This window comes from Thermobia domestica, chromosome 15 (assembly GCF_964235325.1).
Source record: "Thermobia domestica chromosome 15, izTheDome1.hap1.1, whole genome shotgun sequence".
NCBI lineage: Eukaryota > Metazoa > Arthropoda > Insecta > Zygentoma > Lepismatidae > Thermobia > Thermobia domestica.
The window spans coordinates 4,159,264-4,183,911 of NC_137468.1; the positions used below are offsets into that span (position 1 = coordinate 4,159,264).

General features: G+C 35.9%; 1 protein-coding gene across 3 annotated transcripts in view; it reads left to right on the forward strand.

Moving 5' to 3' along the window:
- The window catches only part of LOC145672040 (uncharacterized), a 168,935-nt gene that overhangs the window by 72,318 nt on the left and 71,969 nt on the right, over positions 1 to 24,648 (forward strand). For all 3 annotated transcript variants that reach the window (XM_081741249.1, XM_081741247.1, XM_081741248.1), the window contains one exon: positions 22,012 to 22,467. In XM_081741249.1, the coding sequence (XP_081597375.1) occupies positions 22,012 to 22,467 (456 nt within the window). The remainder of the gene's footprint in view (positions 1 to 22,011; positions 22,468 to 24,648) is intronic.

A 24,648-nucleotide genomic window follows, 5' to 3' on the forward strand; every position in this document is an offset into this window, starting at 1 on the left:
GCCACGTTGGTGCTTTTGAGACGCAGGTTGTATTATACTTACTTTTGCGTATGCACACGCATATATATACGCAACTGGCAAGTCGTCTGCTCGCAGGAATTCACACACACATGAATGAAGACGATGATATTTACTTAGGAAAATTCCTATTTATTGAGTATGAATATATGTGGATACGGAACGGAATTATATATATACCCTGCGGCAATCGAATAAGCGAAATGGAGAATAAAACTCTTAACACTGCATGGTAAATGTAGATATGCGCACACTATATACGAACACTAGAAACATAGCCCTTATTTAAATATCACTTGCACTATAAATTGACTCTTCGCACTGAGTCGAGACTTTCACTATGTAATAATGACAAGGGGCAAGGGGAAATACTGATCAATGAAGTATCTTGACTCCTAAAGGACGCTACATATCCAGAAGATATTTGTTTGTCCTTTTCCTTCACATCCTATATATTAATGTGGCAACACAACGTTCTTCATACTTTGACTTCTTACGATGTCTTGCACTGGCTCTCTCTACGAAGAACTTTTGCTAACTCCCCGCTTCTACTGACTCTTGGGAACAACCCGTTTTCTACACTTAGGGTTGACAATGCACTATATCAAACAATAAAGAAAATGTTAAAGTTTCTGCATTCATACACAGTGCCAATGGGTCGATGTTATAATGGAGAACACTGGCAACATTTGATTTGGTCTCGTGAGAAAAAAGCTTGGAAATAATAGTTAAAAAAGTGTAGCAGTCTAAACTAATAAATTCTTTCCATGGTTATTGGATTTTTATGCACTACTGTTATACGTGAAACAGTTCAGTGGAAAGGAGCGAACGATGGTAATTGTGTGTATGAGTCATTTCACCTACGACTCCTGCAGGACATAAACACTTGTTCTCACGGTAGGAAGGATGACGTAATAAGAGTGCGTGAGAACACGACAAACACAATATCATTCACACACAATATCAACTTCGTATCCAAAAATATTCTCAATCTTAATAAATGTTGTTAAGAAAAAAGTATATGCGGAACAGTCATGGTGACGAAGACTATAAGTTGGAAACTATTTTAGGGAAAGAAAAAATAAGTTTGCTACGACGAAGCACTCTGGCTAGACGATAAGCGTTGCATTGAAAAACAACAATTCTTTGTTCAATCGTGAGAAACGATAAGAACGACTGAAGAACACCTGCATACACAGAAAGAATTGAAGTTCTTACCAAAAGAGAAATAGCTTTTCTATGAGTAAAATAATAATTTCGTTGCATGAATAAAAGTAAAAAAGAAATACACTGGTCGTCCAAAAACATAGTTTTGTGGCCGGGCAGACGGTCACACTATCTCCGTTTGACTGATCAGTTAAAATTGATAGTCTATGGGCATTATATCAGTTCAATTCATCGCACGATCGGATAAATCAGTTTCGGTCTCCGTTGGCCTTATCAGTGGAATCTGATGGTGTTTGCGATCTATAACAGTTCAGATCATCGTACGATCGGTTGAGTCGGTTTCTATCTCCTTTGGACTAATCAGTTAAAACTGATAAAGTATGGAACCTATAACAGTTTAATTCATAGTACGGTCGCTTAAGTCAGTTTCTATATCCCTTGGACTGATGAGTTAGAACTGATAGTCTATTTTCCCTATAAGAGTTCAATTCATCGTACGATATGTTGAGTCAGTTTCTTTCTTTCGCCGTTGGAATGATAATTCATAACTTAAAGTGTATGTGTCCTACATGAGTTCAGTTCATCGTACGATCGGTTAAGTCAGTTTCTATCTCTGTTGGTGAACCCTGAAACAGTTCAGTTCATCGTACGATCGATTAATTCAGTATCTCTCTACGTTGGACTGGTGAGTTAAAACTGATGGTGTGTGGACCCTCTAACAGTTCAGTTCATCCTACTGTCGGTTAAGGCAGTTTCTTTCTCCGTTGGACTTATCACTGAAAGATGATAGTGTATGTGCCCTATAACAGTTCAGTTCATCGTACGATAGTTTGTGTCAGTTTCTGTCTCCGTTGGACTGATCTGTCAAAAAGGATACTATATAGGCCTTATAAGATTTGAATTTATCGTTCGATCGGTTGAGTCAGTTTATATCTCCGCTGGGCTCATCAGTAATAACTGGTAGCGTATGGGCCCTATAGCAGCTCAATTCATCAGAGGATCGGTTGAGTGAGTTTCCCTGCCCGTTGGACTGATCAGTGAAAACTGATAGAGCACGTGTCCTATAACAGTTGAATTCATCGTAGGATCGGTTAAGTCGGTTTCTTTCTCCGTTAGACTCATGAGTTAAAACTGATAGTGTACGGGCACTCTTACAGTTCTGTTCATCGTACGATCTATTAAACAAATTTCTATCTCCGTTGTACTTATCAATGAAAATTGATAGTGTATTGGCCATGTATCAGTTCACTTCATCGTACGTTCGGTGAAGTGAGTTCCTATCTCAGTTCGACTGAGCAGTTAAAACCGATAGTGTATGAGCCCTATAAAAGTTCAGCTCGTCGTAAGATCCGTTAAGTTACTCTCTATCTGCAGCGGACTGATCGCTTAAAACTTATAGTTTGTAGTCCGTATAACATTTCAATTCATCGTACGATCTGTTAAGCCAGTTTTTTCTCACTTGGACTGATAAGTTAAAACTAATAGTTTACGAGCCCTATAACTGTTCAGTTCATCGTTCAATCGGTTGAGTCAGTTTCTATCTTCGCTGGACTGATCAGTTAAAACTGATAGTGTATGGGCCCAATACCACTTCATTGTACGATCGGTTAAGTCAGTTTCTATATCCGTAGGACTAATCAGTTAGAACTGATGGTCTATTTGCCCTATAACGGTTCAGTCCATCGTACAATAGTTTGAGTTAGTTTCTCTCTCCGTTCACCTGATCAGTTGAGTCAGTTTCTATTTCTGCTGGACTGATCAGTTTAAACTCGCAGTGTATGGGCTCTATAACAGTTCAGTTCAACGTAAGGTAGGTTAAGTCAATTTCTATCTCTGTTGGACATATCTATCAAAACTTATCGTATATAGGACCTATAAAAGTTGAATTTATCGTTCGATCGGTTGAGTCAATTTCTATCTCTGCTGGACTCATCAGTTAAAATTGACGGTGTATGGGCCCAATACCAGTCCATAGTACGATCGGTTAAGTCAGTTTCTATATCTGTTGAACTGATTAGTTAAAACTGATAGTGTATTTGCCATAAAACAGTTCAGTTCATTGCACGATCGGATAAGTCAGTTTCGGTCTCCGTTGGACTTATCAGTGAAAGCTGATAGTGTATGTGCCTTATAAAAGTTCAGTTCATCGTACGATCGGTTGAGTCAGTTTCTATCTCTGTTGGACTAATCAGTTAAAACTGATAATGTATGGGACCTATAACAGTTTAATTCGTCGTACGATCGCTTAAGTCAGTTTCTATATCTGTTGAACTGATTAGTTAAAACTGATAGTGTATTTGCCATAAAACAGTTCAGTTCATTGCACGATCGGAAAAGTCAGTTTCGGTCCCCGTTGGACTTATCAGTGAAAGCTGATAGTGTATGTGCCTTATAAAAGTTCAGTTCATCGTACGACCGGTTGAGTCAGTTTCTATCTCCGTTGGACTAATCAGTTAAAACTGATAATGTATGGGACCTATAACAGTTTAATTCGTCGTACGATCGGTTAAGTCAGTTTCTATATCCGTTGGATTGATGACTTAGATTGATGACTGATAGTCTATTTGCCCTATAACAGTTCAGTTCATGGTACGATATGTTGAGTCAGTTTCCCTCTGCGTTGAAATGATAATTCAAAACTGATAGTGTATGTGACCTACAACAGTTCAGTTCATGGTACGATCGGTTAAGTCAGTTTCCATCTCTGTTGGACAGATTAGTAAAAACTGATAGTGTATGAGCCCTAAAACAGTTCAGTTCATCGTACGATCGATTAATTCAGTTTCTCTCTCGTTGGACTGGTCAGTTAAAACTGATAGTGTATCGGCCCTACAACAATTCAGTTCATCGTACGATCGGTTAAGTCAGTTTCTATAATCCTTGGACTGGTCAAATAAAACTGATAGTGTATCGGCCCTATAACAGTTCAGTTGATCGTACGATCGAATAAGTCAATTTCTATCTCCGTTGGACTTATCTGTGAAAACATATCGTATATGGACCTTACAACAGTCAAATTTATCGTTCGATCGGTTGAGTGAGTTTCTGTCTCCGCTGGACTGATCGGTTAAAACTTGCATTGTATGAGCCCTATAACAGTTCAGTTCGTCGTACGATCCTTTAAGTCAGTTTCTATATCCGTTGGACTAATCAGTTAAAACTGATAGAGTATGGGCCCCATAGAGTTCAGTTCATCGTACCATTGCTTAAGTGAATTTGTCTTTCTGTTCGACTAATAATGAAAACGAATAGTGTACGGGCCGAATAACAGTTCAGTTCATCGTACGATCGGTTGTGTCAGTTTCTATCTCTGCTGGCTGATCAGTTAAAACTGATCGTGTATGGGTACTGTTATAGTTAAGTTAATCGTACGGTCGGTTAAGTCATTTTCTATCTGCGTGGGACATATCTGTCAAAAGTTATTGTATATGGGCCCTATGGGTACTGTTATAGTTAAGTTCATCGTACGGTCGGTTAAGTCATTTTCTATCTGCGTGGGACATATCTGTCAAAAGTTATTGTATATGGGCCCTATAGAAGTTGAATTTATCGTTCGATCAGTAGAGTCAGTTTCTATCTCCGCTGCAATCATCAGTTAAAACTGATAGTGTGTGGGCTCTATAACAGTTCAGTTCATCGTACGATCGGTTTAGTCAATTTCTATCTCCGTTGGGCAGATCAGTTAAAATTTAGTGTATGGGATCTATAACAATCCAATTCAACGTACGATCGGTTGAGTCACTTTCTATCTCGTTCGATTGATGAGTTAAAACTGATTGTGTATGGTTCGTAAAACAGTTCAATTGATTGTGAGATCGGTTAAGCCAGTTTCTATCTCCGTTAGAGTGATCAGTCAAGACTGATAGTGTATGGGTGCTCTAACTGTTCATTTCATCGTACGAAAGGTCAGGTCAATTTCTATCTCCTTTGGGCAGATCAGTAAAAACTAATAGTATGTGGGCCCTATAACAGTTCAGTTCATCATGCGATCAGTTAAGTCGGTTTGTATCTCCGTTGGACTGATCAGTTAAAAATGATAGTTTATGGGTCCTATAACAGTTCCATTCATCGTACCATTGGTTAAGTCTGTTTCTATTTCTGTTGGACTGATCAGTCAAAACTGATAGTGTATAATACCTATAACTGTTCAATTCATCGTACTATTGGGTGAGTTAGTTTCTTTTTACGTTGGACTGATCAGTTAAAATCCATAGTTTATGCTCCCTTTAACAGTTTAGTTCATTGTATGATCGGTTAAGTCAGTTTCTGTCTCCGTTGGAGAGATCCGTACTCTAAAGTTTCTTAGGTGGAATCTCCGTCGTGGAAGTATTTTTCTTTCTTACTTTAGAATTTTTGGTGGCCATGGCACATGTTTTATTGTCTTCAGATATTTGAATACTCGGATGTTTCAATACTTGAACTATCAAATATTCAGCAATAATTATAGCAATAATAATTAACTAATAATAATTATTATTATTTCGTAGATGAGTAAAAGCTAGGAGTTAATTATCGCTCAAGCATACCATGACAAGCAGAAACGTGACATTTGGCAAGAATATCTCGGTTTTGTTTAATGTTTGCCCACGATAAGAGGAATTTCTCCTATTGTTTCTAAGACAAACAAAATAACATGAGAATTAACACTATACATTCGAGACGGAACAAGGCTAACTCAAATTATCGTCTCGCTTTGGAAATGAAAACTGAGACGGGAGAAAAATATTGTAAACATTTCTCGTCGTGCCTCGATTCTCGAAATAGTGTATGTCCATTCTTTAAGTAGCAATTGCTCTGTACACTGAATTTTATATGCTATATTCTGTTTTAGTACTTTGTATTTCAGAGCTCATTGAATTATGGTCTGTGTAAGTATTTTTGTCTCAAAGCTTTTATAATTTCTTCTGCAAATCCTAAAAATTAATTTAATATATGCCTTATTGTTGAGTGATATTCAATTATTTTTACTATAGTTAATTTTCTTAAAACATTCCGTAAAATAGTCTCCACATTATTGTTACTGAATATTTGTGACCTCAATATTACGTCCTATTAAAATGCGAAAATAAGCATATTGAAGTTAAATATGAAAAGAATATTTTAGGACCCTTTATAGGGATGAATTGCCTTATAAGAGATACTTTGGAAGGAAAAGAAGGGGAAAAAGGTGTCAGCTCCTTGACAATATGAAAATCGCACCTTCGGATGCCTTAACAGAAACTAAGTAGGATTTGTCTTCATCACAATCAGTGGCGTACTTAGCGGCGGCTTCCAGGCTCAAGGCCCCTCGAAATCTTACTAACTATAGTAAAGTATATGAAATATCTTCCAGAATTTTCACATTTTCAAGGAGAACCCCCTCGGAAATTTAGCAAAGCCCCCACGAAACAAAATCGTAAATATGCCACTGATCACAATACATAGTAACACCCTTTCTTTGCGTAAAAGAGTTTGGATTATGTATGCGTTATATTCATATTTTTAACAAAATATACACACAAATATAAAAAAGAACTGTTCCTATTTACAAATTTCGGTTAATCAGATATATGGAACGTGTAGAAATGGCGAACGAAAATATTATTATTATGTCTAGTAAGACAGAAACAATTTAGGAACAATTCCACAATGAAAGAATAACGTTTCAGACACATTTATGACTCATACGTTATGTATTCATGAATTGTTTGCTAAACACGCTAGTTCTCAGAGAGTACGAATCGAGATTGAAGAATGTAACGTCATGTTGTTAGTATTTCATTGTGAAGGAAGTCGTTTCAACTGTAACTTGTAAGAACGAGAGAAATTGTCTATTCTTTATGTTATTATACGTCAGAAATATCAACATTGTAAATTATAAAATATCTCTTAACTTCCTCGGCGGGAATCGAACCGCGGATCACTAAATTATGAAGTGAATGCTCAAGCCACTACTTAAGATTGCTCTTTCAAGTAAGAGTGAAGAAACACTCGTGTATGTAGGAAATTGAAAAACCTTTACCATTCCAATATTTTATCAATGATGAAACACTGATTTCGGTCATGATAAAAAAAACTATAGTCCAGATAATTTAAATTTAAAAAGAAAAAGACTTACAAACACGCAAGAACATGAAGGAAAATGTGATTTTAAGAGTAATTTGAATTATTAACCGTAACCTTGTGCCTGAGACCACTCTCTTTCGTGATTCACCGAAAGTATCTCGGTAACTTATCTCTATTATATTCGGTTATTCTCTTTCTATAGTTCTCCCGCCAAGTAAACTTTGTGGTGGACAAATCCTGTGTGCTTGGGTTTTCTCGGGATCTCCCGTTACTCCTACTTTCTTCATTCCACTATTTCATCCTTTAGTCTTCCGTCTCCTTTAGCCTAACCGTATAGACTTGGGACGTAAAACTCAAAGATTTCATTTATTTTCTTTTTATAATTATTTTAGTAACCTTTAACGACAGGGACACGAACACAGATCCATCGAGGACATTTGATATTTCAAAGGCTCTCCCATCGGGAATCGAAACTGAGACGCCGCCTACTGAACTATCTGATGGGTGGGGTAGCTGGTTCGTTCCCAAGGCAAGTAAGCTTGAGACGGATTACATCCTGCTCGTGGGTTTTCTCTGGACACTCCACTTTCTCATTCCACCAATTCGTTTATCATAATTCACTTGGTTTAATCATAGTCTTCCTCAACCTAACAGGCATAATCGTGGGGCATTAAACGTAAAGATAACATTTTCAAGCTGTTAACCCAAACCAATCCGAACCGAAGAACAGTTTAATTTTCCATTGCTGATTCACATGTTTTCACACAAAAAAAAAAATAGAGAGAGAGAGAGAGAGAAATTTGGGGAATCGCAATTCCATTCAAAAGTGAAACAGCAGACTCATTATACCTGAACCTATAACGAAACCGTTACACATCATTTGAAACTTTTCCAATATAAATACGGATATTCTGAAAAGTGGCAATATAGTGTCTGTTTTCAAACAAATCTGAACCAAATTACGGTTCGTTTTCTGAAATAAACGGATACATTCTGTTTCAAGCTTAAACCGAACCCAAACGAGTTAACCAAACAGAGATGGCATGGTCAATGAAAACTAGACCCAGCACCTACTGTGACAAACTCTTACACACCACTCACCGTAACCCACTCTGACCCACTCCGAACCATCACAAACCATGAAACACTGACCCACGAAAAGACATCGTCAAATCTGGCACATGATCTACGGCCTCTTCTCTACCGACTACAGAGTCTACACTTATAATAGAGGTTGTGAAAGTCTAACTAATCGGAGTTTGAATATCTATGGTCAATCCCTCAAACATCTCTGTGTTACAATAACAATGGATCTGACCTTTACTGTATAAAATGGTAAAGTGTTTGTCATGGGTAAGATGCGATGAATTTCAATTAAATTATAATAGTCTAATCATTTCGTTGTTGAATTATCGATACTTTTCAGTGGAAAGACGGAGGAAATTTTCAAAGTCCCAAATCAAGGTAAATTCGTTCCCGAGATAAGCGTGAGATTGACAACATCCTGCTCGTAGGTTTTCTTGGGACACTCCCGTAATTGTGTCTGAAACGTGTCCCATAGTTTTGGAGCTACGGCCTTTTAAAGTTGATTTTTTCACGGTAGTCTATAACTCCGAAAGGAAGAATTTATGCACGAGATTGGTCTATACTTTTTATATTGGTGTCAGCAATCAACTGCCAAATATATATATATATATATATATATTTGGGCTGAGAGAGCGGACTATAGAGGTTTTATCTCCAAATTTGAACTACATAATGGCAGTTGATTTCACGAGACAATAGTAACATTTACTACAATCTAGGTACTATATGTGTTCCTCCAGAGTTACAGTAGGTCAGTGGGTCAAGTGGATCGAGTTCTCTGAGTGGGTCAATGGGACGTGGGTCAACTGCATGTGACCACCGTGACCTACCAGTCACCGCGACCCACTATCCACTATGACCTACTACGACCCACCACCCACCACGACCCACTCTGCTCCCTGCATTGTAGACAGCATCTTCTGAACAGCATATTATTTTGCCCCTCGACGCTAGCCATATAAACTAAAGCACGTTTCTCATTGGTTGCAGTTTGCGATTGTCCAAATCTTCTGTTATATGTATTGTGTATTATAGTAGTAATAGAAGAAAATTGTCACTTTGTTGGAATTGAAGAAGAAGACATTGAAGAAGACGTTGAGGTTAAACTTATATCATGGCAGTCAACGTTGAACAAAACGAGCCCTGCGGTGCTTCAAATCCATTACTACTACTACTACTACTACTACTAGTACTACTACTTCTTTTTCTTATAAAGTGGAATCGCATAGCAAAAGTGCATACATAACGTAAGTAAATCACTTTTTTGAGTATTATTTTTTTTATAAAAGTAACAAAACACTTTCCTTGGCCCTGGTTTGAACCCACATCAAAAGTAATTATAATTACTAGTAGTGATCAGTGCAAGAGTCTTGCATGCAACACCAAGACCAAGACTAAGACCAGGAATCCCGATGCAAGACCAAAACCAAGACCATGAACATGTCTGCAAGAGCAAGACCAAGACCAAGGCTCTTGCGCAAAAGTCTTGCACAAGTACTGGCTCAGTGGTAGAGCGTTCACCTTTGGTGCTGGAGTCCCTGCTTCGATCCCAGCTTGCCCCATGCGATCTCTTTTGGTGGATAGAGACCGTGTGCTTAGGTTTTCTCGGGGTTTTCCCGTTTCCTCCTACTTTCTTCATTTCACCATTTCATTCATTTTTCATCAGCATCATCTCTCTTAGCGTCGGTGCATAATCGTGACGGTAAATCTAGATACTACATCATTTCAAAACGAATTAGTGGTGTTCTTTTTCATTAACTAAACAGAAATGTAGTATTGAACATCGGTAATTCCGTACACCATAGGTGCCGGGTACAAGGGTATGGCCTTGACTCCAAGGATCAAGCATCATTTCATTTCAAGCATGAAATTTTTAATGTGTGCTCAAAAAATTAATATCGAAATAACATTCTCAGGACATTGACAGAAACTTGTGTATGGGACTGGAAGTTTGATTTCATGGACGGGTGCTTATACGTTGCATTATTGTTTATCAATATAACTTTTAGCCTCCTCAGGTATATGGCACATGAGGATTGAGCGATATAGCATGAGATAACAATAAATAATCCATATTCAAAAGTGAGAGTGATTTTCTACTGTTATTTGAAATAACTCGGAGCTTGATGCTGTGTTTTTGTATTTCTAATGTAGGTCAAATTATTTGTATACATTGAGATTACACAAAAGACAAGGACAGTTGAGTCGTTTTCAGGTTTTTTTAAAAATTATATTCAAATATTAAGAGGTTTGATTATAATCGCTATTATTTTAATTTTTCTCTCTCTTTTTTGGCCAATATTGCTAACATGTCATCATCACACCTATTCTGCCATTATTGGCAGGTCACTTGTTGCAACTCAGAAGCTTCAATATACGGTGGTCCTCAGCTAGTCTCTTCGTCTTGACGTAGCAATTTTCTGATTTAGTACCTTCCTTCAACTACAGTCTCCTTTGCTCCCCTCCCTCTCTTTCTTTCCACCATATCCTCTAGCATGTCCCTCATAATAAAGTTCCTCCTCAGCCCATGTCCCAACCAGTTCCTTTTCCTCCTAAAATTCTTCTTTTCTCCCCTACTGCTACTATTTCTAACACCTCTCATTCGTTTTCCGTTCAACCCAGCTAATTCTCTTCTTTTATAGAAAGCCTCCAATATTTTTTTCATCACTTTTACGTAATGTCCATGTTTCTGTTTCATAGAGTACAAGTTGTAATCAGTAAAATAAAATCTCAGTATTTAATTGGAAGTTTGTTCAATACAAAGATTAGGTAATCTTGGTTGAAAATAAAAAATATCTGGTGCCTTTAGAGTGTAAAAATAATTTAGCAATTGATGGTATTTCAGTAATCTGTGCCGTCTTGATTTTCTTTCATGCGTCTCCCCAATTTGGGAACCAGTGGAATATTGAATCTGTTAAAAAACTATAAAAGGATTACGAAACGTTGTAATTTATCTTATAAATAGTGAAGCGTAGGGATCCATTGAAAAAAATAAAGGTTATCACCTGTGTTGTATACTATCATCATACTTACACGAAGGTAAACTATGTTTCATTTAGAAACATACATTGTATTTCCGTTACTGTTGGCGCATTGTAGAAGTTATCCAGAGTAAAATTTATGTATAAAAAGCATAAGATTTCTTAAAAGCAAGACTTTCAAGACTCATGCAGCAAGACCAAGACCAATACCAAGACTGGGTGTGCAAGACCAAGACCAAGACCAAGGGTTCCATTGCAAGACCAAGACCAAGACTGGATGTTCAAGACCAAGACCACCCGGGTCTTGGTCTTGCATTTGCTCATCACTAATTACTAGTACGCTCGGCCACTAAGACCGCCAACAAAAGACATTTGATTTCTGCTATATTTAGGGCACGTGGCGACAAAATGATCCGCGTATTTAGCTCCTATGAGTAGGGTCAAGAGTGATTTAAAAATATGCTTCATAACACTGGTAATTTTGTCTACGGTTTACTTTCAAGGCCTCCATTTTCCTTTTTCGTTTGTTTCTGTTTACTTACCTGGGATGAGTATCTATAAGTGAAAAAAGAACTTGAGACATTTTTGGATATTGATATTTGTAATTGTAATAATAGCAATAGGACTTATACTACTACTTGGCTTTCGAGACACACAGCCTGTTAGGTTTTAGAGGAGCTAACTACTGGAAAAATACATTTTTGTATCACTGTTATATTATATAAAATAATTGAATGTAACAATGTGTGCCTAATCATCACGTCCAAATTGCAGCCAAATGAAATGAATTTTGGTTTATAGTTAGGCCTCAATCCAAACTTTAATGTTATCATATTGCTTTCATTATAATAATATCATAAGGGATAGTGGGGGTCCGAATTTTTTAGAAAAAATGAGTATCTCACAAGCAGTTTAACTTATGGAGCTGAAATTCAGTATGTTAACTCTTTACTGAAAATGAACAGAACTTCTCCTAGCATTTTTTAAACTTCTCCTTTATGCTGAGGAGCGACACTGTCTATATATGGTAAATTGATAGTGGGTTAGTTTGTAAAAATAAGGAGCATATTTGGGAAGGAAAAATGCGTACTTCTTACGATAAAGAATTCCTCTTTGCAAGCTATTATCCGATAAATATATTTAAAACAAAACATGTGATGATTGGTATCAGTGCTACAACGTTTGAACCTGTGATTCGATTGGGCAAAGAACACTTTGGTGTACAACTGGACTTTAAAGAATGGGAAATATTATGTACACGAATCGACCAAATGAATTATTTTCATGATGAGCTAAATGTGACTATAGTCAAATCATTAAGCTCAAATCATGAAGTGGTGCTACGTACAGCCTGGAAGATTAGATGGTGCTGTTACGTAAAAAGAGTATATTGCATGTCCCTCGTTACATGGTATATCTAACACAAACGGAATAGATCAAATTCATCAATGTATTCCAGAGTGTAAAACATTCAGTAGAAGTGTGCAACAAAACAACTATATTCCTGAAAAAGTAATATCTTGAAAAATGTGTTATGGATATTGTACAACATGTATCTAGATGGTGTGATGGTTGTCAACATCGTGGGTGCATACCTGTATTGATAAACAGTTTATTTCTGATCAGATATACATTGAGTATCCACCAATTGACATTGTAATAGACCTTAGAAAACTTCAATTGGAATTAAAAATATACGCTAAAGACAAACTAGTGCAAGAAGTTCAAAATACATTATATCGACAATATCCAGATCCTTTATCTGGTATGGATTATATGATTAACCAGTGCAGTGTAATAAAATGATCAATTTCAATTATTTGTGTTTTTCATTTCAAGTACAACCCCATGTTCTGACTTGTACTATTGCATCATAATAAACAGTGTTCCTATATGTATTTGTTCTAAACAGTTACGAAACGGTTTTTTAACCAATGAGTGCAAACTTTAAAAAAATCAAACAAAAATTAAAAAAAAATTCCATCAAAATTTCAAACAAAATTTTGGAAAAAATTTCAAAAAATTTTCGAACAAAAATTTCAAACGAAAAAATTTCAAACAAAATTTTGAAAAAAAATTTCAAAAATTTTCAAAATTTTTTCAAAAAAATTTCAAACAAAAATTTTCAAACAAAAAAATTCAAACAAAATTTTGAAACTAAAATTTTCAAACTAAAATTTGAAACAAAACTTTTTCAAACTAAAAATTTCAAAGAAAATATTTCAGGCTGAAATTTTTGAAAAAAAAATCACTTAAAAATTTCACACTTTACAGTTAACCGTCAAACTTTATCCAGTTTTTTAACTATTCGATTAACAAATAAACAGTTTTGATCATATTTATCAGTAAGTGCAAAATGTTGAACAAAAATGTTCAAACCAAGATTTTTGAGAGTAATCGACAAATGTTAAACAAAACTTTAAACTGAATGCAGCGAAGATTTGAAAATTATCAATCAATCAGATTGCACGGAAGGTAGTGATCAACCAATCATATTGCACGAAATATAGTGATCATCCAATCAAATTGCATCAACAATAACTTTGCCAGTGTTCAGATTACATCAGCTTGTGACTACATTTTAAAGTGTTGCAGCATGTATTGCCTTTAGACTATGAGTCATAAGATTCAATAAGGTTACCTATCAGATTTCTAAAACTCAAGGTAAAAAATCAACCACCACCAATAATTTTAGACTATGAGCTGTGACAAAAGTTCAAAGTATTGTTTCATATTAATCATTGAACATTGAAACTTAGCGCCTGATACTAAAATTTTGTTTATCACAATTCCCAAATTTAAAGAATGGTCCTAAGTACCTCTCTCGATATAATTCAGTCTTAAAATTAACCATATAATTATATGTTGTAGTTAGCTCTGAATTAGGTCAATAACTTCCGTCAATCGTTTACCTTAGCAGAACCAGCTATTGTCTAGAAACGTATTATTCGAATTTTGAATAGGAATTGAATCCCTGTACACTAATTCATCCAGGTCAATCACGTGGTACAACGTATTGCTTACGTTTATATTTTGGCCCATAGATGGGAATAATGAAGACTAATGACGTAATTTCATTTTGACAATTCTTAAATTTAAGCAAATTGATCCTAGAAAGTTTAATAGGAACGTATCAATATACCAACGTCATGGATCCATAATCATATCATAGGTCAATAACTGACCGCGTGACCACACTATTATTTGACAATGATTTACCCGAAGAATGAGATAAACCGGATCACCCAATTCTAACAACAATTACCAATTATATATTTAACAATAACAAATGTACAACTCCCAAAACTTGGGATTGGTGCAGAAATATACGTATGTGTTATTAAAAGTAATAACCATGTACCCATTCAATAATGAAGCCATATCAAAGAAAATAAAATAGGTCAATAACCTTCAAATTTAAATCTTTGGCCATAAGAGGGACACTAAAATTTACAATGAGTTCTAGAGAACGTTTACCGAATTTTATTTGATAATTCCCAAATTAAAGAAATGGTTCTATGTACCCCAACAAAATTTAAAAAGGGAACATCAAAGTATAAAGGAAATTATCCCTGTAGACACTCATATAACATGTTAAATCCTTATCATAGGGAGTCAATCACTTCCGAAATTTACATTTTTGACAATCTTTTACCCATGAAAGGGAACGAAATTTATAATGGTATTTATTAGGGTCCTATACTATTGTACCAAATTGGGCAATTTACAAATTTTAAGGGTGAGCTAATGTATCCCTCCTAATTTTTCAATGTACCTACTGTATATCTTAAGAAAGAAAATAGACCTATGTACACGTCCATATAATCATATAAGGTAATAACACTTTATCAAATGGAATAAATTGAGTCAATAACCGAACACACGATCGTACTAATTTTTGGCAATTTTTTAACCGTAAAAGGGAACGAGATGGATCACCGAAGTTTATAACTAGCGATACATATTAGAGTCCTATATTATTATATCAAAGTTTCAAATTGGACAATTTCCAAAATTTAAGGGTGAGCCATCGTACCTCTGCCAAATTTTACGATGGAAGCATCGATGAACCTATATCTTAAGAAATAGAATAGACCCCTGTACATGCCCACATAATCAAATAAGATAATAAGACATCCAAAAGGAATAAAATGGGTCAATAACCTTAATTTGACTTTTGCAATTTTTACCCATGAAAGGAAACGAAATGAACCACCCAAATTTGTGGTGATACATATTAGGGTCCTATAGTACTATATTAAATGATTAAATTGTGCAATATCCAAAATATAAGGTAATAAAACCTCATCAAACGGGGTTAATAGCCTCGAAAATATTTTTTGGTAATTTGCTACCCATGAAAGGCAACGAGGTGGACCACCCAAATTTATAGTAATATATATTGAGGTCCTGTACTGATACCAAATGTTTAAATTGGACAATTTCCAAAATTGTAGGGGTGGGCCAAGGCACACCTCCAAAATTTTTAAAGGGGTGCACCAATGTACCTAGGTCTTATGATAGGGAATAGACCCCTATACATGCCCATATAACCATATAAGGTAATAGGACCTCATCAATGGTATAAATTGGGCCAAAAACCAAACACGTGGTACAACTTATTACGTTTATATTTTGACAATTTTTTACCCATGAAAGGGAACTCGGTAGACCACCTAAATTTATAGTGATCTATATTAGGGTCCTATACTATTACACCAAATGTTTAAATTGAGATATTTCCAAAATTTAAGGGGTGGGCCAAGGTACCCCTTCAAAAATTTTAAAGGGGTGCACCAATATACCCATATCTTATGAAAGGAATGGACTCCTGTATACGTCCATATAACCATATAGGTAATGAAACCTCATCAAAGGGGATAAAGTAGCCCAAAAACCTCCGAAATTTGACCTTTTGGCAATTTTTTACCCTTGAAAGGGAATGAGATGGACCTCCAATACTGATAGAGGTACATTTTATCAACCTAGGCTACCAACATCCAATTTTTAAATTTGGCAAATTCCAAAATTTTAAGGGGGTGGGCCCTGCAAAAATTTAGGAGGTTGGCCAAGGTACTCCTGCCAAAATCTAGAGGGGGTGATGCTAAGTACCCCTAGGTCATTGACCCCGGGCCTTAGTGCCCCTCATTGAGGATAATCAAAAGTTAGATAGGGTGTCCCCCTTAGTACTGAGGACGTGGATATGTGTCAGAGTTGACAATGTGTTTTGGTGGGTTTGAGTGGGTCAGAGGGGGTCACGGTGGGTGGTGGATCATGATGAGTCATCGGTTAACTGGTTTGGGCTCGGTTTAAGCTTGAAACTGAATGTGTCCGTGTTTTTTAGAAAACGAACCGTAATTAGGTTCAGTGGAAAAGTTCCAAACGATATGTAATGGTTTTGTTATGGGTTAAGGAATAATGAGTCTGCTGCCCCCCATATTTGGGTTAACAGCTTGAAAATGTAATCTTTACGTTTAATGCCCCACGATTACGCCTGTTAGGTTGAGGAAGACTGTGATTAAACCAAGTGAATTATGATATAGGAATTGGTGGAATGAGAAAGTGGAGTGTCCCGAGAAAACACACGAGCACGATGTAGTCTGTCTCAAGCTTACTTGCCTTGGGAACGAACCAGGTACCCCACCCATCAGATAGTTCAGTAGGCGGCGTCTCAGTTTCGATTCCCGATGGGAAAGCCTTTGAAATATCAAATGTCCTCGATGTATCTATGTTCGTTTCCCTGTCGTTGGAGGTTACTGGAAATAACTGTAAAACAAGAATAACAAAATATAATACAGATAAATTACGCAGATACTTTCGGTGAATCAGAAGAAAGAATGGTCTGAGGCTCCAGGTTCCCGTTAATGATTCGAATTACACTTAAGACCACATTTAAGACCATATTTTCCTTTATGTTCTTGCGTGTTTGTAAGTCTTTTTATTATTATTTAAATTTGAATTCTCTGGACTGGAGTATTTTATCATGAGCAAAATCAATGTTTCATCGTTAATAAAATATTGAAATCGGAAACGTTTGCAATTTCCTACATATATAAGAAATTCTTCACTCTTACTTAAAAGAGCAATCTTAGGGTAGTGGCCTGAGCATTTGTTTCGTAATTTAGAGGTCCGTGGTTCGATTCCAGCCGAGGAATTAAGAAAAATTTTATAATTTACAATGTTGACATTTCGGACGTATAATAACATAAAGAATAGTCAATTTCTCTCGTTCTTGCAAGTTAGAGTTGAAACGACTTCCTTCACAGGGAAAATACTGACAACATGACGCACATTCTTCATTCTTGATTTGTACTCTCTGAAAACTAGCGTGTTTAGCAAACAATTCATGAATACATAACATATGAGTCATAAATGTGTCTGAAATGTTACTTTTTCTTTGTGGAATTGTTTCTAAATTTTTTCTGTCTTACTAGAAGTAATAATAATCTTTTCGTTCGCCATTTTCAACACGTTCCACATATCTGTTCAACCAAAATTTGTAAATAGGAAGTATTCTTTTTTTTTAATATTTATATGTATATTTTGTTAAAATATTAATATAACGTATACATAATCCAGTCTTTTACCCAAACAAAGGGCTTTACTATGTATGGTGATATAGACAAATCCTATTTAGTTTCTGTTAAGGCATCCGAATGTTCGATTTTCATTTTGTCAAGGAGCTGACACCTTTTCCCCCTTCTTTTCCTTCCAAAGTATCTCTTATAAGTCAATTCATCCTTATAGAGAGTATAAACAAATTCTTTTCATTTTTTCTTAACTTTAGTATGCTTATTTGCATTGTAATAGAACATAATATTGAGGTCTCAAATATACAATAATAATAGTAATAATAATAATAATAATAATAATAATAATAATAATAATAATAATAATAATAATAATAATAATAATAATAATAATAATGTAGACAAATTCCGTATGAGGACAGATTGTATTAAAATCTGTAAAATTGCCCCTAGCGTTGGCCAGAAGTTACAAAATAGTAGGGATTGGAGAGAAGTGTCAGGACCATCAGAACATAACCTCTGCATACGTCCCTACATCTAGCTAAATGTTAAATGGAATGTTCTCAGGCAAATTTCATGTAGAAAGTAGGACTATAGAACTCACAAGAGCCATAAGAAAATTTGTTAGTAAGTAATGGTTTTGCCGGCTAAGCTACAGAAGACGTCGATGATGAAGATGAAAGAAATATTGGAATAAAGAAAGTGAGAGGAAGCGGATGCCGAAGAAAACCTACACACGCGGCATTTGTCCAGCACAATTTCCGCTAGGCAGCAGCTGGGTGGAGTAACTTGATCCATTAACCCTTTTGGGATCTTGTGTTTTTGGGCTAGTTTATAGACTTTCAGTCAAGCAGCTACTGCATCGTCTCTATTTATGCTAGGATCATGGTTCATACCTCATTCCCTTCAGAATAGAACTGGCTTTCAAATGGTACCACTTGCATGCTCATACCATATACCAGAAGCGGGGAAAATGTCAAAGTGAAAATTTCGGAGGGAAATTTTTTTTCTCGAACTTTGGCCCCCCTGGACCCCCCTGTGTGAACGTAGCCATCTAAAAAATCTGAGAAATAGTACTTGGTATACTGAATGTGTGTGACAAAGTTCAAGTTTCTATCTTGAATACCAAGGACGAGAGAAATTTTATCAGGAATTCCCACCATGCCCCAAATTACCGTAAAACACCAGGATCTCAGGTAAAAAATTTCCTGAGACATCCCTAATTAACCTAGGGTCATGTTTCGCCCATCATTCTCTTCAGCTTAGAACTGCCTTTCAGGCGGTATGACTCACCTCTCTCCATCATGTATCTAAGGCGGGAAAATGAGGAGAAACGGGATTTTTTGGGTCTAAATACCCTTTTTTCAACTTTTAGCCCCCTGGACCCCTCTGTTTTAACGCAGAGATCTGAAAAAAATTTGGTAAATACTACTCGGTGGGCTAAATGTTTATGCTCAATTCCAATTTTCCAGGTGCAAAAGTAAGCCCGCCAAAAAGAAAATACCGACAATGTCCCATATTCCCGTATAGAGAGGGAAATTTTTAAACATTCCCTGAGACATCCCTAATTACCCTAGGGTCATGTCTCGCCCATCATTCTCTTCAGAATAGAACTGCCTTTCAGACAATACCATTCACTTGTCCCCATCATGTATCTAAGGCGGGAAAATCCCGTGAAAGGGATTTTTTGGTAAAAAATGTCCCTTTTTCAAGGTTTAGCCCCTCTGTACCCCCCTGTTTTAACGCAGAAATCTGATAAAATATCTGGTAGATACTATTCGGTGGACTGCATGTTTGTGCAAAATTTCAATCTTCTACGTGCAAAAATAAGCCTGCCAAAAATACTTTACTTAACCCCCCCCCAAAAAAGTATTACACGAAAATATAAATTTTAGACTTATGACGTCATCACCTCCTATGTCTCGACGCAGGAAGGTGTGAAACCATACGTAATGTCTTCTACAATGCCTCTGGACTTGAAAAAAAAAGGACGAAAAAGCTCAAATAGGAGAGTTATAACGCAATGTACCGTGAAAGACCCCGTATGGTACAAAAGTTACCATAAGATCCCCAATGGGTTAAATTCACAACACCTTAATAATAATAATAATAATAATAATAATAATAATAATAATAATAATAATAATAATAATAATAATAATAATAATAATAATAATAATAATAATAATGTTATTAAAAGTTTGAAAGTTGCCCTAAAATTTGGCAAAACTTACTTAAAAGTAGGGATTTCGGGGAAGGGGTTCCGTACCTTCAAGAGACACCTCGGCAACTACTCAAATTTAAACGAAACCGTGGCAAGAGTATGCACGATGGTTTCCGAATTGTGACTTTGTTGCTTTGTTGAAAGGTGAAAAGTTTCATGTCGAAAGTATTCTACTGTATGTTTTAAGGAAAATAATGTGGAGACTATTTTACGGAATGTTTTAAGAAAATTAACTATAGTAAAAATAATTGAATATCACTCAACAGTGAGGCATATAATTAACTATTTTTTAGAATATACAGAGGAAATTATAAAAGCTTTGCTACAAAAATACCTGCACAGATCATAAGTCAATGAGCTCTGAATTACGAAGTAACAATATAACCTATAGCTTTTAACCTTCAGTCTACAGAGCAATTTTCTCTTAAAGAATGGACATACACTATTTCGAGAAACGAGACCAGAGGAGAAATGTTTACGATACTTTTCGTCTCGTCTCGATTTTCATTTCCAAAGCGAGACGATAATTTGAGTTAACCTTGTCCCGTCTCGAATGTAAAATGTTAATTCTCATGTTATTTTGTGTTTTAGAAACGAGAGGAGAAATTCCTCTTCTATTGAGCAACATTAAACAAAACCGAAATATTCTTGCCAAATGTCACGTTTCTGCTTGTAATGGTATGACCTGAGCGATAATTAGCTCCTAGCTTTTAATCTTATACGAGATAATAATAATTATTATTAGTTTATTATTATCCTATTATTACTCCTGAAGATTTGATAGTTCAAGTACTGAAACATCCGAGTATTCAAATATCTGAAGATAATAAAACATGTGTCATCGCCACCAAAAATTCTAAAGTAAGAAAGAAAAATACTTCCCTGACGGAGATTCGACTCAAGAAACTCTAGAGTACTGGTCGAACGCCTTGACCACTAAACCACGATTACTACGCGGTAAATGATTTGTCTTTAGTGTGGTTGCTTTAGGTTTCTTTGCCTCCGCTTGGAAAGTTGTGTGTTACTTTTCTTTATTTCAAAACGTCTTTCGTATTTCTTTTATCATGATATAAGTAAATAATCTTCGGTATAGTTTATATTAATAACTTGAGTTGTTCTTAAACCTTTGGTTTAGAAACTACAGATATGACAGATTTAATTCTCATATTCTGCATTTGCTTCAAAGCAAAAATGAAATCTTTGAGTTTTACGTCCCACGGTTATGCCGGTGAGGCTAAAGAAGACGGTGATGATGAGTAATGAATGAAATGGTGGAATGAAGAAAGTGGGAGGAAACGTAAGAACCCGGAGAAAACCCACGCACACGGTGTTTGTCCACCACAAAGTTCACTTGGCTGGGGCTGGGATCGAACCCGGGACCCCAAGCTTTGCTTCAAAGGAGTCGCCATTAGCTTGTCAAAGACTTGTGTCCATCACGATGCAATATAATGATAGTATAGAATGGATTAAGTGAAATAATTCTTTAATAATCATAGTTTTCTTTTTAATCTAAAAATATTTATCTACTAAGCCCAAGTAGACAACAGGTTCTCAGCAAATAATGATAAGGAGAAGCCTGAAGCACCCTGGGGGAAATTTTGTGGCTTCGGGGAAGAATTTTCCCCGGGTCACCCCCAAGGTACAGAAAGGGAAAGTAGTCTCGATTTAAGCCTCGTACTTGGTGGCAACTCCTCGGAAGTGAGATCTATCATACTCCTGCTCATGCCGCTTTTAGCCCTCTGTACATTGCTCTTTCAGATCAAAATATGGATTTTGGACATGCTTGAGGACTGTTGCTTTTGTAGAATAGTTGGGGGGATTATAGAACACCGTGCATACTTTATTCATATTTATATTTTCACTTTTAAATTCCGCGCCCCCATTATCCATAAAGTATCAGAATAGGCCTACTACTGTTTGATATCAATTCTTTAATCATTTATTCTGTTTGGTCTTTCAGCTTTATTGTTGTGGTGTCTTTCATTACTATGACTGGGGATTTCACATGGATGTCAGACGCTATATTACTAGGGAATATCCTAGTGCAAAACGCCCCTTCATGGTCGAGATTAACTGCTTGATTATATTAACGAGATATGTTGATGTGTTATTGACCTCTAAAGCCAGAGCTTCTGGTAAGAAGCGTGTTGATGGAATGGAATTCGAATTAAATAAGCGCTACAAAAGTTTTTGTATAGCTGGTACAGAAGCACAAGAATGTTTTGAAGCTGACAGGAGTAGCGCGATACAGCACTTAATGAATGGAATTATAAAATATATTAGGAAACATATGCCTTCTTGTTTAACTGAAGACGGAGGAGAGTTTCACGAACCATGTGCCATTGCCTTCCAAAGAATGTATAGACTATATCTGAATGCTATCCTGTCTCTAAATATCGTAATGACGTGGGGTACGGTAAGTATAGCTTCATGTATTCCTTAACTTATCATTTTGAATTCTTTGTTCACAGAATATAAAATTTATTTACAGCCAGCCAAATGTGTGTTCGTAAACTTTAACATTCGAATCTTTTTTTTTAGCTACACACACACACACACACAGTGGCGTGTTTAGGATTTTGTTTCGGGGGAGCTATGCACATGACCTTTTGACAGTGTAAATACAATGAATATGACTATTCTCCCAATGTTATTACAAGTACACAACCACATTTTATTATAGACTGTTACAGGGTAAAAGAAGAAAGAAAATGACTTACCTTTCACATATTATGAAACTCCAAAGAACGTTGATTTTTTTTGTCGTACATCTTTTTTCCTAAGAGCACAGACAATCAAAAATAAAACAAACATAAATTACTATGGAGCCTTGCGTGAAAAACACCTCTTTATCCTCTTCCAATATGGCGGATCGATTAGATATATACAAGTTCGATACTATCAAAGATCTCGCATCAGGGCATCACTAGTTCTTTATATTATCTCAATGGTCTTAGCTTATAAAATAAGGAGTGCGGACATTCAGAACAGAGCGCTCACCTCTGGCGCGCGAAGTCCTTAGTTCGATCCCAGCTCTTGCCAAATAGACTTTCGGGTAGATAAACGTCGTGTATATGGGTTCTGTCTGGGCTCTTCCGTTTCCTCCCCCTTTCTACACTCCACCATTCCATTCATTATCTGTATCAGTCTTTCTTAGCTTTCGAGCTAAAACCTAAGGAATTAGAACTTATTTTAGATAGCAGCTTATTCAAGGAAGGGCTTTCGAAACACTTTGTAATTTTCATAACGGTAACGGTAAGAGAGTTATTGTAAATTTTGGGTTGGGGGAAAGAAAAAAAGGGCCTGCGAAATTTTAACTGATTCTTGTAGTACCCGAGGAGAGAAATCAATTAGTGAAGGAATTTTCAAAATCAGCGCAGGCAAACACGGAGAAAATTGCATTTTCATGTTACCGGTTCAAACTGGAGGAGCAAAAAGGGCCCGTGAGTTTTGCCTTCCCTATTTTGAACCAGTACATGAAAATGCGATTTCCTTCCCCATTTTGAGTGGGAGTCTGTTATGCGTCGCTATATTGTATCTGTACCAGCGCATTACTTGATATTTGGACAAGTGGCAATTTGGATTTTGGTCCGCGCCGTAAGATATAAATGTTAAAATGTGATTTTTTTAAAAAAATCGAAATCCACGAAAAAAAGTATTCTAAATAATAAGAAAAATTGGAATGTTAACGATATATAGAAAGAAGATAGTTTTGTGATTTTGCTCGGTAAGAATGTATGTAAAAATTATGAATCTGTAAAACTTAGAACCCCGGATCAAACGTCGGAAGATTTATCCAATTGTGTTAGGACCTATATTTTGTTTGTGATCTCAACGAAATGAAATTCATACGTAGATTGTACAACGTAGTTCATTAGTAATTTAGATTATACACTATGTAAAGAAAAAATAGCGACACTTGCTCGGGTATGGTTTTGGCAATATACTTTAATCAATATGATTTTTACATGAATTCCTGATAATATTACAATGCATATTCCTAATGAGCAGTTCATTCTTAATACTTGCTTCAGAGTTTCAGGCTTTTGACATGAATTTAATGAATTTATATGCATATATAAGTAGCTATGTGCGTTTTGACCAAAATCCTTTATAGGAAGAGCTATACATAAAACTGATAAAGATCAACAACAATAGCAGAAAACAAGAAATGGAATTTCTTAAGGGGGCAGACTACTGAATATTTTTGAAAAACTAATAATTTTTCTTTTGCCCGTTTTTCGTAAGTGAAAAGAGGTAATAAAATGTAACTTACCACAATAATAGATAATGCTATTTTCCACCCGAAAATATGGATCGAAAGAATTTTCAGTGTTGCCATCCATAGAAATAACAGTGTGACCAGAATTTGAATTACTCAAAAATCTAGGTAAAGGCAGCGACTAGAAAAATAAACTCAACGGTAATTGATGACTTATCATGCTGTCTATCCTTCTTGTTTACTACTTTTTTAATAATATTTCTATTTATTTTATAAACCTTACATAAATTATGACAAAATATATGTTATTACAAAATAAAAAGAAACATTATTTAAAAAGTAGTAAACAAGAAACCTAGACAGCATGATAAGTCA